The sequence below is a fragment of the Hemiscyllium ocellatum genome, chromosome 16 (assembly GCF_020745735.1).
Source record: "Hemiscyllium ocellatum isolate sHemOce1 chromosome 16, sHemOce1.pat.X.cur, whole genome shotgun sequence".
In the NCBI taxonomy this organism is placed as follows: Eukaryota; Metazoa; Chordata; class Chondrichthyes; order Orectolobiformes; family Hemiscylliidae; genus Hemiscyllium; species Hemiscyllium ocellatum.
The window spans coordinates 67327055-67341947 of NC_083416.1; the positions used below are offsets into that span (position 1 = coordinate 67327055).

Genomic DNA, 14893 nt, shown 5'->3' on the forward strand with positions numbered 1-14893 from the left:
ACATTTCTGTTCTGAATTGACCCCCTCTAATTCTAAGGCTGTCTCCACAGGTCCTAGTCTTCTCAACATCGAAAACAATTTCCTAGCGTCCACCCTTTCCAAGCCATGTATTATCTTGTAAGTTTCTATTAAATCTCCACTTAATCTTCTAAACTCCAATGAATACAATCCCAGGATCCTCAGCAGTTCCCCATATGTTAGACCTACCATTCCAGGGATCGTCCGTGTGAATCTCCGCTGGACACGTTCCAGTGCCAGTATGCCCCTCCTGAGGTGTGGGGACCAAAACTGGGCATAGTACTCCAAATGGGGCCTAACCAGAGCTTTATTAAGTCTCAGTAGCACAACAGCGCTTTTATATTCCAACTCTCTTGAGATAAATGACAACGTTGCATTCGCTTTCTTAATCACGGACTCAACCTACATGTTTACCTTTAGAGAATCCTCGACTAGCACTCCCAGATCTCTTTGTACTTTGGCTTTACGAATTTTCTCACCGTTTAGAAAATAGTGTACGCTTTTATTCTTTTTTCCAAAGTGCAAGACCTCGCATTTGCTCACGTTGAATTCCATCAGCCATCTCCTGGACCACTCTCCCAAACTGTCTAGATCCTTCTGTAGCCTCCCTACTTCGCTAGAATGCTCCCAGTCCCTTCATCCAGATTATTAACATGTAATGTGAACAGCTGCGGCCCCAACACTGAACCCTGCAGGACACCGCTGATCACCGGCTGCCATTCCAAAAAAGAACCTTTTATCCCAACTCTCTGCCTTCTGTCAGACAGCCAATCCTCAATCCATACCAATAGCTCACCTCGAATGCCATGGGCCCTCACCTTGCTCAGCAGCCTCCCGTGTGGCACCTTATCAAAGGCCTTTTGGAAGTCTAGATAGACCACATCCACTGGGTTTCCCTGGTCTAACCTACTTGTCACCTCTTCAAAGAATTCCAACAGGTTTGTCAGACACAACCTCCTCTTACTAAATCCATGTTGGCTTGTTCTAATCAGACTCTGCTCTTCCCAAGAATTTAGTAACCTCATCCTTAATGATGGATTCTAGAATATTACCAACAACCGAAGTTAGGCTAATTGGCCTATAATTTTCCATCTTTTGTCTTGAACCTTTCTTGAACAAATGTACTATGCCACAGGGTGACTGGATGTCTCAGTCTTGCTCTTCATTAAGTTCTTTTTAAACCAAGTTGTGTTGCAGTTTTGGGATATGAACTTAGATAATGTTAAATGTGTTTTTTCCCTTCTACAGTTTGTTGAACCAATGAGTTAAAACTCGTCGAATACAATGGAGATTCTGGTAATAATTCAAAAAAATTTTTTAAAAATGTAAAAATGAACTTGGATTGAAAAATTCACAAAAGTTGAAAATACCAGTTCTCTTGGCATAATTCTGTGTAGGACTGAATGATTTGATTGTTTGGCGAGCCAGCAGAGACAACAGATCGAATGGCCTCATTTTGTGATGCTCTGGACAACACAAAACCTACATTTTTCATAACACAGTCATTCCAACAAGTTGGAAAGATACTAGAAATTGGGCAAAACAGAAAATCTTAAGCACTTAGCACGTCAGTTAATTCTTCAAGTGAGAAGAGACTTGTTAATCTTTCAATGATGCAACATTTGTTGGAAATATGAATTTTTTTCAGAATGAGCAACAGCTAATGCTCTCTCCAAAGGAAAGCTGCTTCTCTAAGTATGGCTGAAAATGTGGAGTGTACTAAAAAGTACATTCCAAAAGAGCCATTTAAATTATAACACAAAATCATGGTCAAAATACGAACTTCGCTTGACCACACAAACTGAAGGTCAGGGTTTCCAAGGAAAATGGGAGATACAAACATTTGATTAAGGGGCTGTTGAATTCAGTTGGAAGCATTCCTTGACAGCACATGAACTGTAGTGATTCTAGAAGGAACCTACCAAGACCTTCACATGGACATCAAAATGACACAGGGATGAGCAATAAATGCTGGTCTACCTCGCAGAATCCACATCCAATACAAAATGAAAATTTTTGATAGGGAAACACAAATGACCATGATTTCCTAGGCTGGCTAATGACAACAGATGGGAAGAGAATTAAATTGTTTCAATTGCTTTGTTTTATTCAAGTACTGATTTAGACAGAGGATATTAAATATGAGATGCATATTGTGGCCTTCACTTCACAACTTTAAGGAATATGATGATGCCAAAGTACTAAGGACAGAGAAGAGAGTAGTTCAGCACTGAGATATTTCTTCAAAATGTATAATTAAAACAATTAGTTTTAGATACATTGAAAAGTAAACCAGTCTTGAACATATTAGAAAAGAATAAATAAGATATGCTAGGGAATTGGGAAGTGTGAGGGCTGAGACAAATGGAATTAAAGTTGACTTGCATCTAGTGCAAACACTGACAGACTAGTTGGCCCATTTCTGTGCTGCATATTCCAAATAATTGTTTATACTCTATCAAGAAAAAACACCCATTGGAGCTTTCTAGTTATTATTGTATAAATATAAAATCAACTAATATCCTAATTTAAGGGTAATCTCAACTAAGTGACTGTGATAGTGTTATGGACTTGGCCAGACCAGCCGAAACATTCTTAGGTAGGCAATTTGTTTTGGTAAGTGTACAGTGAAAATTACCCCAAGTTAGCGAGGTTGACTACCAAGTTAAAAACAGAAAAACTTATTCATAAAGTTACACAACAAAACACAAAGAACAGAATAAAGAACCCCTACAGAACTCAGCCTATCCAACTAGACTTAATTCTGCTATTCTGAATATACACAACAGTCCCAATAAGCAAACTCCCTTTACAACACAGTACAAAAAAGGGTCAGATGCGTACAAATTGACGTTACAAGGGCAGAAGAGTGTGTTTCCACACAGGTCAATGTTGAACTCCCAACCAGTTCTGGACTTAACTCAATTGCTCAGCTAGAGAGCTGACCACTCCCCTTTCATTCTACAGGTCACTTCTAAAATATGACCACTTTGGCCTGAAGTCTCATCTGTTTACATATAAAGAAAAGGCCTCTCAAAATCTTTTCATCTCTGTACCAAACCAGTCTGATTGGAGCCCGGCCTGGTTTACCACCCCTCTGAAAAAAATTAAGGACAGAGTATCCTTGAGCCAAGGGACAACTTTTAGAAACAAAAAAGGTCTAACTTTGACAATAGCTCGTCACAAGATGAAATTTTAATCCAGTAAATACATGACTATAAACATGATAATTATCAAGCTTTCAGGTCATGAAAACTTCCTGAGTAGATTATTCAAATACAGTTTTGCAGTTTTCAAGTCAGAAAATAAACAACATACGCTTACAGAGACGGCTACCAAGAAAGAAAATGTACTTTTAAAAAGCTGAACAAACAATACGATGACGTAGCAAATTTTGTTCTATATTTCTATTCAAATATGGTATAGCCAAGCACTTAGCATGTCAGTCAAAATTTCAACTGAGAAGAGACAGGTTAATCTTTCAAAGATGCAAGCTCTGACCTTTTTTGTTGGAGTTGTTGATGATTGTTTGCTCGTCAACGGTAACATTAAGAACTGTGCAGTTGATGCTGGAACATTTTCCCCTGAATCCTAAAAGAGAGAATTAATTCACGCTGTCACTTCTTTATGTAAGCTTGTAAACAACGACCATTAAACTCAAACTACCCATTTCCATCAGAAATTCAAGCATTTTGTGAAGTGGACCTGTTAGAGAAGCCCTGCATTTGCCTCATAAAAGCTTAAAAATTGCCATTATTTCCCCACCTACTACCTATTCCAGCAATACGTAAACACATGAGCAATGCAAAATGTGGTTGCAGATATCACACATACTTGTGACAATGCTGCTCCTTTAACAAGACTGAGTGGTCCTTCATTTTCCCAAAAGGTTATAGGAGGCAGAGTTGCCAAAATCTCTGGGTTGACCAACTTGAAGAAGCTTTTAAGTTTAAAAAAAAACTTGTACAATGAAAGAGTAGTGGCTAGTTCTCCCAGCTCAGTTTTTCTCCACTTTGGTTTTGTCACAAAGCTAGCCCCTTTCTTTCTTAAAGCTGTTCCTTGGCTCAAGGAGACTCTGTCCTTGCTTTTTTTTCGAGGGGCAATAAACCAGGCTGAACTCTGATCAGTCTGGCTTGGTACAGAGATAAAAAAGGATTTGGAGAGGCCTTTTGTTTATATGTGAACAGATAAGACTTCAAGCCAAAGTGGTCAAGTTTTAGAAGTGACCTGGGGAGTGGTCAGCTCTCTAGCTGACCTGACCTGAGTAGTTTTAGTTCAGACTTGAACTGATTGGAAATTCAACATTGAGCTGTGTGAAAACACTCACTCTTTTCTGCCCTTCAACTTCAACCTGTAAGCATTGATTTTATTTACACAGGTTTTTAAAGGGAGTTTGCTTATTGGGACTGTTGTGTATATTCGGAACAGCATAACTAGGTCTTGATGGATAGCCTGAATTCTGTAGGGGTTCTTTATTCTGTTCTTTGTGTTTCATTGTGTAATTTTGTGAATACATTTTCATCTGTTTTAAAATCTAGTCATCAACCTAGCTATCTTATTCTGGGCAATTTTCCAAAACAAATTGCAAAGTTATGGTCTGGGACTGCCTGCTTAAGAATGTTTTGAGTGGCCTGGCCTAGCCTAGTCCATAACAGTTTGGTTTGGGTTTTTAGTAGTCTGGCTGTTCAGAACAGGCAGGCAGTCCGTTTTTGAGGCTGCTGGTCAAAAGAAACAGCTAATTGGAAGGTGGTGTCCCATGCTGAATCTCTCTGCCATCTCTCTCTCTCTCTCTCTCTCCTGTAAGATCCGGTATTGGATTTTACCTTTTTTGTCAAGGGGTGTTGAAAGAGATTGTGGTAGGAATTTGGAACAGCATCATTAAGTTGGGAAAATCTGTTGGATTTTCAGTTAATTTATTCTATATTTTGCTTCTTTTTGTTTGTGTTTCATTTGGCAATCTTGCAAATAAATTCTGTTTTGTTTAAAACTAAACAAATGTGTTTGGGCCAGCTGCATCACTCCTGGAATATCCACTTTACACCTGCTTTAAACAATTAGTAAACTTAGGGTCCGGGGCTACTTTCTTGAAACGTAAAGGGGGGGGGGGATTGGCTTGGTCCATAACATACTTCTCTGGGATTAATTTACTATATTTTTAAAAAATATTGAGACCATCTTTATTTTTCTCAATTTTTGTTTGGTGCTGAGAGTTGAAGTTGAGAATTGAACTTTGAATAGTAGTTTGTTTTAAAAGGTCAGAACAAAAGACGTTTACTGTTCAGAACTGGCCTGGAAAGATAATGCAGTTAACTACAGATCTCAGGACACTGCAAACTATTTGGCATTGTGATGCTGCTATACTCAGGATTGGCAGAAAACAGTGAACTGTTGCAGACTGGGTTTTCATCAGGAGTCAGTTGAGCCAAGGAAATTCCAGAATTCTTTTTTGGATTTGGCATTATCAAACTTCTCTCCAGTTATAAATTGCTGAATGTTCTGAGAAAAGAATCTCAGTCTATAAGAAAGTATTAAGAGTCTCTAGAAGACAATTACAGTTGTTTACAATAACTAGTGAATTCCAAATTCAAGCAAGATGTTGAATTTTATATACCTGTAATACTACCCCTCATCCAAGGATTTCACAAAGAGATAGTATTCATAGTTTACTAGTTTGATTGATGTTTGAACAATGACTTTTTTTGTAATTTGTTTTAATTTATCTTTCTAATCTGTTTGTCTATCGGAGGCTATGATCTAAGGAGGTTTGGTTTAGATAGAGTCATAGAGATGTACAGCATGGAAACAGACCCTTCGATTCAATCTGTCCATGCCGACCAGATATCCCAACCCAACCTAGTCCCACCTGCGAGCACCTGGCCTATATCCTTCCAAACCCTTCCTATTCATACACCCATCCAAACGCCTCTTAAATGTTGCAATCGCACTAGCCTCCACCACTTCCTCTGGCAGCTCATTCCGTACCCGTACCACCCTCTGTGAAAAAGTTGCTCCTTAGGTCCGTTTTATAGCTTTCCCTTCTCATCCTGAACTTATGCCCTCTAGTTCTAGACTCCCTGACCCCAGGGAAAAGACTGTCTACTTATCCTATCCATGCCCCTCATAATTTTGTAAACCTCTATAAAGGTCACCCCTCAGCCTCCGACACTCCAGGGAAAACAGCGCCAGCCTGTTCAGCCTTTCCTCGTAGCTCAAATCCTCCAACCCTGGCAACATCCTTATAAATCTTTTCTGAACCCCTTCCAGTTTCACAACATCTTTCTGATAGGAAGGAGACCAGAAATGCACGCAATATTCTAACAGTGGCCTAACCAATGTCCTGTACAGCCATAACATGATCTCCCAACTCCTGTACTCAATACTCTGACCAATAAAGGAAAGCATACCAAACGCCTTCTTCACTATCCTATCTACCTGCGACTCTACTTTCAAGGAGCTATGAACTTGCACTCCAAGGATCATGGACATTAAATGCCTTGTTGTTTATCGTAGCTCGCCAAAGTGACACTACTAATAATAAACTGTTAACTTTAAGTTATAAACTTAGTGCTGAGGATCTGTTACTTGTAAAATTTGGTTAAGAACAATTGAACAAATTTGAGGGTCATTATATGTTTTGATGTGACTATGTTGTGAGTCCAGTGGTAGTGAGGATGTTTGGATTTGGATTACTATCTGTCTTATAACTACAAAATTCAATTTTCTGCACAGATACATAAATTCTAGTCTGGAAGGTTTGATGAAATGAAGGGTAAAAATAACTTGCAGAAATCCCTTTGGTTCACATCCAAATGCTGGCCAATGTGCTGTGCAGGATTTTGATTTAAGACAAAAAGATCCTGATTTCTAAAACTTCATTCCTTAATGAAGTCAATTGGACAGGACACATGGAAGGAGACGCACAATTTCCCCTCCAGTTTTCAATTTCTTTTACAAATGCATTCACGAGATGTAAGCATCACGGGCAAGGCCAATAAATAGTACCCTCTTCAACTGCCTTTGGCTTATTATTGCCTTCCTGAACCACTGTAGTCCATGGACGTCTGCACACTGTATTGTAAGGAAAGGAATTCCAGGATTTTGATCCAGTTACAATGATTGATACTGTGGGGAATTAACCAAATGCTAAGGTATTCATTGGCAATTAATTCCAACAAACCCACTTTCACATTGGGTCTTTTGTGGCCTCAGGATATCAAGTTTTTTTTTAATTCATTGGGATGTAGGCACCACCAGTTAGGCCACCAATTATTACTCATGCCTAACTGCAATTATATGGGACTGCTCAGAGTTGATAGACTGGTCAATATTTGAGAACTCTGTAGCCAACCTAAATGAGTATGCCACTACTATTACAGACTTCATTGGTCAGTGCATAGATGACTCTGTGCTAAAGAAGGTAATCTGAATGCTTCCCAAGTGGAAACCACAGATGAACTGAGAGATCGACTCCCTACTGAAGTCCAGATCTGAGATGTTGAAGTCCGGCGACACTGACCGACACAGGAAATTCAGGAATGACCTTTGCAAGGACATCAGGGAAGCTAAGAAGAGAAACTAAACTAAGCTTGAGACCCAGATGAACCAATTAGACACCTGTCATTGTTGGCAAGGCTGGCACAACATAACTGGCTACAAAGCAAAGTCCAACAGAACAGCCCTAGCTGATGAGCTCAATGCTTTCTATGCTCACTTTGAACAGAAGGACAGTGAAATAATATCAGCAAAAGTGAGGACTGCAGATGCTGGAGATCAGCGTCAAGATTCTAGTGGTACAAGAAAAGCACAGCAGGTCAGGCAGCATCCGAGCAGCTGGAAAATCAATGTTTCGGGCAGGGGCCCTTCAGCAGGAATGAGGTTGGGAGCCTCCGGGGCGGAGAGATAAATGGGAGGGAGGTGGGGCTGGAGAGAAGGTAGCTGAGAGTGCAATAGGTAGATGGAGGTGGGGATAAAGGTGATAGGTCGGAGTAGAGGGTGGAGCGAATAGATGGGAAGGAAGATTGGCAGGTCGGACAGGTCATGAGCTGAAAGGTTGGAACTGGGGTAAGGTAGGGGGATGGGAAATGAGGAAATTGGTGAAGTCCACATTGATGCCCTGGGGTCGAAGTTTATTAGATTACCTACAGCGTGGAAACAGGCCCTTTGGCCCAACAAGTCCACACCCACCCGCTGAAGCGCAACCCACCCATACCCCAACACTTACCCCTTCACCTAACACTACGGGCAATTTAGCATGGCCAATTCACCTAACCTGCACATCTTTGGACAGTGGGAGGGAACCGGAGCACCCGGAGGAAACCCACGTAGACACGGGGAGAATGTGCAAACTCCACACAGTCAGTTGCCTGAGGCGGGAAGTGTTCTGAGGCAAAAGATAAGGCATTCTTCCTCCAGGCGTCAGGCGATGAGGGACTGGCAACGGAGGGAGGCCCATGACCTGCATGTCATCGGCAGAGTGGGAGGGGGAATTGAAATGTTGGGCCACGGGACGGTGGGGTTGACTGGTGCAGGTGTCCTTAAAGCGCTCTGTGAGAAGGCGTCCAGTCTCCCCAATGTAAAAGAGACCACATCGGGAGCAATGAATACAATAAATGACATTTGTGGAAGTTCAGTTGAAACTTTGATGGATATAGAACAGTACTGCACAGAACAGGCCCTTCAGCCCACGATGTTGTGCCGACCATTGATCCCCATACAAGGTAAACCTAATGTACGAACCCTCAAATTTCTGTGACCATGTCCAGCAGTCTCTTATATATCCCCAGTGACCTCGCTTCCACAACTGCTGCTGGCAACGCATTCCATGCTCTCACAGCTCTCTACATTAAGAACCCGCCTCTGACATCCCCTCTATACTTTCCGCCAAACAGCTTAAAACTATGACCCCTCGTGTGAACAATTTCTGCCCTGGGAAAAAGTCTCTGGCTATCGACTCCATCTATGCCTCTCATTATCTTGTTTATCTCAATTAGTTCCCCTCTCTTCCTCCTTTTCTCCAATGAAAAAAGTCCGAGCTCAGTCAACCTCTCTTCATAAGATAAGCCCTCCATTCCAGGCAGCATCCTAATAAACCTCCTCTGAACCCTACATCATTCCTATAATAGGGCGAGCAGAACTGGACACAGTATTCCAAGTGCGGTCTAACCAAAGTTGTATAGAGCTGCAACAAGATCTCATGGCTCTTAAACTCAATTCCCCTGTTAATGAAAGCCAAAACAACATATGCTTTCTTAACAACTCTGTCCACTTGGGTGGTAATTTTCAGGGGTCTATGTACCTGCACACCAAGATCCCGCTGTTCCTCAACACTGCCAAGAATCCAGTCTTGAATCCTGTACTAAACTTTTAAATTCAACCTTCCAAAATGCGTCATTGCATATTTATTCAGATTGAACTCCATCTGCCACCTCTCAGCCCATCTCTACATCCTGTCAATGTCACGCTGCAGCCTACAACAGGAAATGACACCTCCAACCTTTGTGTCATCTGCAAACTCGCTAACCCATCCTTCAATCTCCTCATCCAAGTCATTAATAAAAATTACAAACAGTAGAGGCCCAAGGACAGAGCCCTGTGGAACACCACTCACCACAGACTTCCAAGCAGAATACTTTCCTTCCACTACCACTCACTGTCTTCTGTCGACCAGCCAATTCTGTATCCAGACAGCTAAATTTCCCTGTATTCCATTTCTCCTGACCTTCTGAATGAGCCTATCATGGGGAACCTTATCAAATGCCTTGCTGAAGTCCATATACACCACATCCACTGCTCGACCCTCATCAACTTGTCTAGTAACATCCTCAAAGAATTCAATAAGATTTGTAAGGCGTGACCTGCCCCTCACAAAGCCGTGCTGCCTGCATTTAATCAAGCCATGCTCTTCCAGATGGTCATAAATCTTATCCCTCAGAATCCTTTCTAACACCTTGCAGACGACAGATCGGAGACTGACTGGTCTGTAATTGCTGGGGATTTCCCTATTCCCTTTCTTGAAGAGAGAAATTACATTTGCCTCCCTCCAGTCCTCAGGTGCGACTCCAGTGGAGAGCGAGGATGCAAAGACCTTTGCAAGCAGTGACGCAATCACACTTCTCTCTTCCCAAAGCAGCCGAGGACAAATCTGGTCTGGCCCTGGCGACTTGTCAATCTTAATATTTGTCAAAATTTTCAGCACATCAGCTTCCTCAATCTCTATCCATTCCGGCATGTTTACCTGCTCCTCAATGGTTTTCATTCAATACAAGGTCCTTTTCTTTAGTAAAGACAGAAGCAAAAAAATTCATTTAGGACTTCCTCTACCTCCTCAGACTCTATACACAAGTTCCCTATGCTATCCCTGATCAGCCCTACTCTTTCTTTGATCATTCTCTTATTCCTCACATACGTGTAAATGCCTTTGGATTCTCCCTAATCCTTCCTGCCAAGCCTTTTTCATGCCCCCTCCTGGCTCTCCTCAGACCATTTTTGAGCTCCTTCCTCGCCTGCCTGTAATCCTCTAGAGCTGACCAAGACTCTAGCTTCCTCCACCTTACGTAAGCTACCTTCTTTCTTTTGACGAGAAGCTCCTCCACTCTCATCATCCAAGGTTCCTTTATCTTACCCATTCTTGCCTGTCTCAGAGGAACACATTTATGCATCACTTGCAACAACTGCTCCTTAAACAATCTCCACATGTCTATAGTGCCCTTTCCATGGAACAATTGCTCCCAGTCCAAGCTTCCCACCTCACGTCCGATCGCATCATAGTTTCCTTTCCCCCAATTAAACATCCTCCCATTGTGCCTGCTTCTCTCCTTCTCCATAGCTATGTAGAATGTGAGGCAGTTGTGGTCGCTATCACCAAAATGCTCTCCCAGCAAGATCTGATAACTGCCCCGGCTCATTGCCGAGCGCCAAATCCAAAATGGCCTCTACTCTGTCAACATACTGAGTTAGGAAACCCCACTGAACACACCTTACAAAAACAGCTCCTTCCAAACCATCTGCTCGAAGAAGGTTCCAATCAATATTGGGAAAGTTAAAGTCATCCATTGCAATAACCCGACTACTTTCACATGGAGGCTTCTTTGGGGCCTTGAATGGAGGTGAGGGGGGAGATGTGGGCGCAGGTTTTGCAATTCCTGCTGTGGCAGGGGAAGGTGCCAGGAGGGAAGGGTGGGTTGTTGGGGACTGTGGACCTGACCAGGTAGTTGGGAATAGTCTTTGTGGAAGGCAGATAGGAGTGAGGAGGGAAATATATCCCTGGTGGTGGGGTCCGTTTGGAGGTGGCGGAAATGTCGGCGGATGATGCGGTTTATGCGGACGTTGGTGGTGTGGAAGGAGAGGAACAGAGGGGTTCTGTCCTTGTTGCAGTTGGAGGGGTGGGGCTTGAGGGCGGAGGGGAAATTACTGTCTTGAAAGGAGGAGGAGGCTCTCTGACATGTTCTTTGGTGGAACTGGTCCTCCTGGGAGCAGATACGGCAAAGAGGGAGGAATTGGGACTACGGGACAGCGTTTTTGCAGAAGGTAGGGTAGGTAGAGGTGCAATTCAGGTAGCTGTGAGAGTCGGTGGGTTTGTAAAAAATGTCACCTAATAATATCACCTATCCCATCAGCTCCAGACGCATCAGCACCCTCGACCACCACCACAGACATTAGACCAGCCTTAATGTGAACCCATGGAAAGTGAACGACCCAGATGGAATCCCCAGTCATGCACTCTGATCCTGTACAGACCAGCTGGCTTGAGTATTCTTAGACATCTTTGATCTCTTCCTACAACCATCTGAAGTCCGCATTTGCTTCGGGGGGTGGTCTGCAAACAGGAGGTCAGGTGAGTCAGGACATGGGCGAGTGGGGCGGGGGGGCGGATGCAGGGGGCGTCGGAAGGATCTTCCAGTCGTCTTCATAGCCACTCTCCTCACACCCCTGCTCCCCCTCCCCCGCCCCAGTTAAATAAAAGCCATTTGAATGCGCACACATTAACTTAACTCACATAATGCACACTGTGCAGAGTTATGACGTCAGCAGCAGACTTGGCCTCATATTAAAAAAGACGCTATATAAATGTTGTTTATTGCTGTTTCTTATGAATGACATGAATTACGCTTGGTCCTTACATTGTATTCTTTCAATATAAAAACATGCAATCACAGGAAATCGGAGCATGACTAAATCATTCAGCCACTTGAGCCTGCTCCTCCATGAGATCACGACTGATCATCTACCTCAATTCCATTTTCTCCATGTCCCTTGATGTCTTTACTGTCTAGAAATCTCTCAATCACTATCTTGAACGTGTTCACTTACAGATCCCGGACAGCCATTGGTGAAAGAAATGCCCAAAGGTTTACACTGAGTGAAGAAATTTCTCTTGATCTCAGTCCTAAATTACCCATGCTTATCCTGAGACAATGTTCCCTAGCCTCCCCAGCCAGGGAAACCAGTGTCCTATACCTATCCTGTGAACCCCGTGAGAACTCTTACTGAGGTCACTTCTCAATCCTTTGAACTGTAGAGATGACATTGGTTACAAATCTCAATACTTATATGTAAGGAGTGAAAAAGCAAACTGAATTTCTTACCTGTTTGTTGTTAACACAAACAGCCTGTCCTATAGTTTTATGAGAGGAGAGACTCCCACTTGGCTTGCTCTGGTTCGATAATACTGCCATCACAGGATTAGCCTCCATAGTTTGCTGGTTTGTGCAGCTGGTGACACTTTCTGAAGCATCACTTCCTGTACCTATTAATGTTCCTTCGATAACAACACAAGGGGAGTCATAAGGATGGGTCAACTCTAAAGAAGTCTCATTGGTGGTCAGTTCTCCTGCCACTCTGTCATCTCCAGAATTAGAAAATTGAGAAAGCATCTCCGATGTAACAATCTCCTGCATTGTTTCAGTGTGAATGAAAGCTTCATCAGTAATTCCATCAATAGCAATGCTCTCTTCAGTGCTGTCGATAGGGCCTGTAAAAAGGCTTTGTATAGTATCGTGAGTAAGAGTCTGCCATGTTGGATTGCATTCACCTCCCCTCGGTGTAGGAGATTGAGCCAGCTGTTGACCATTTCCATCTCCAGGTAGACCAGAAGTGGGAATTATGATATAACTAGAACGAGGAAGAATTTTGCGGAATCCTGGAATATCAGTTGGTGGGGCACCAGTTGAAGCATTGACTAGCTTATCGCTCTGTAGATTGCAAAAAAGAACACTCATGAGCACAACTAACTTGTGTAGCATTTTAGTTAATTGTGGAAAAAAAGGGGCAAACTCTACACTTTTGCTGGAAATGATTATTAGTCTAATGCCAGTAGCATGCTTGAGTGCGAAAGAGAAATGATATTTGAAAACAATTGTTTGTAAAATAAACACCAAATGCCATCACAATCAGAGCAAAGGATAAATAATAGGTTGATATTTCAACGCAAGATTACAGCTTTGGGATTAATATTAATACACTTTAATCAAATACAGCTTGTTTTCATAAAGGATGGCCATATTCAGGTTTACATTTTTGTTGACAGTACTTTTTCTAAAGTACAGATGGAAACATCCAATGTTTTGTTACTGAAGGATGATGACATCAGCACAACGATAAATGATTAAACTAAATCATTGCAAATGTAAGTTCTCATTGACAGTTAAATGTGATCTAGCTATGATCCAGTCTCCAAGTTACTAGTTTTCAGCCAAGTACTATTTAATATTAAACAAAAAAAAACAAAGAACCGCAGATGCCAGCAATCAGGAACAAAATCAGGAATTGCTGGAAAAATTCAGCATCTGGGGACAGAAACCAGAGTTTATGTTTTGGTTCCAGTAATCATTCCTTAAAATTGATTGTAGCTAGAAACAAATTGATATATGCTAAAGAAGGAGGAGGGAAATGTGGGAAGGAGAGAAAAAAAATAGGTGGAAATGAAAGGCAGTCAGTGTGGAAAACAAAAATGTTGTGCAGACAAGAGAGTGGGTAAAGGTCAGCCTGGGTGAATGAATAACTGCTATGAAGATTGTTAGGGGCTGACAATGGGTTATTTGTGGAAGCAGCCCATGCGATGGCAAGGCCTTGTGGGGGGTTTGGAACATTCCTTGTTCCAGTCCTACTCAGCTTACTTCTCCAGTACATCAATGTCATCGTTGGTACAGCTTCCAGCTCTTGTCCAGAATTGGAAAAAAAAATCAGTTTTGCTTTCAATTTGCATCTTTCTCTTACAGTCACCTCGTCCTTCTCTGATACTTCCCTTTCCTTCCCTTCCTCGACTTAACCTTCTTTTCTGAGGATAAGCTATCTACCAATATTGATTACTAACCCACCAACTCTCAGTTACATTGACGGCACTTCCCTACACCCTGCTTCCTGTAAGGACTCCATTCCATTTTCCCAATTTCTCTATCCAATCATGCCATTTTTTTGCAGAGGTATCTTCTGTTCCCTCAACTGAGGATTTGCTATCATGTTTGTCAGGGCCTCCAGCCATATCGAATCCCATTTCAGACACTTCCGCCTTTGCCCATTCCCCTCCCTCACAGAACGACAACAGGATTACTTGTTGTAACCTTCCAACCCATTAGTCTCCACATTCAAAAGGATCATCCACTGCTATTTCTGCCATCTCCAACAGGATACCACCATCCATGCATCTTCCCTCCCCTCCTGCCACTATCAGCTTTCTTCAGAGACCATTCACCCCCACAATAGCCTGGCCTAATCCCCCAACACTCTCAAGACTTTTTTCACTCCGACCCATGGCACCTTCTCATACAATCAAAGAAGGTATAATACTTGCAATTTTACCCAAGCCTCCTCACTGCCAAAGATCCAAAACACACATTCCAGCAGTCGTTTACTTGAACATCTTTCAGTATAGTCTACT

The 14893-nt window shown here is 42.3% G+C and overlaps 1 protein-coding gene across 5 annotated transcripts in view; it reads right to left on the reverse strand.

Annotated features, from left to right (window-relative positions):
• The window catches only part of hmgxb3 (HMG box domain containing 3), a 91516-nt gene that overhangs the window by 62290 nt on the left and 14333 nt on the right, over window positions 1-14893 (reverse strand). For 4 of the 5 annotated variants that reach the window (XM_060837337.1, XM_060837335.1, XM_060837336.1 and 1 more), the window contains exons 4-5: window positions 12603-13208; window positions 3520-3609 (exon numbers count right to left, since the gene is read on the reverse strand). In XM_060837337.1, coding sequence (XP_060693320.1) covers window positions 3520-3609; window positions 12603-13208 — 696 coding nt within the window. The remainder of the gene's footprint in view (window positions 1-3519; window positions 3610-12602; window positions 13209-14893) is intronic. The other variant, XM_060837339.1, reaches the window with a different exon arrangement.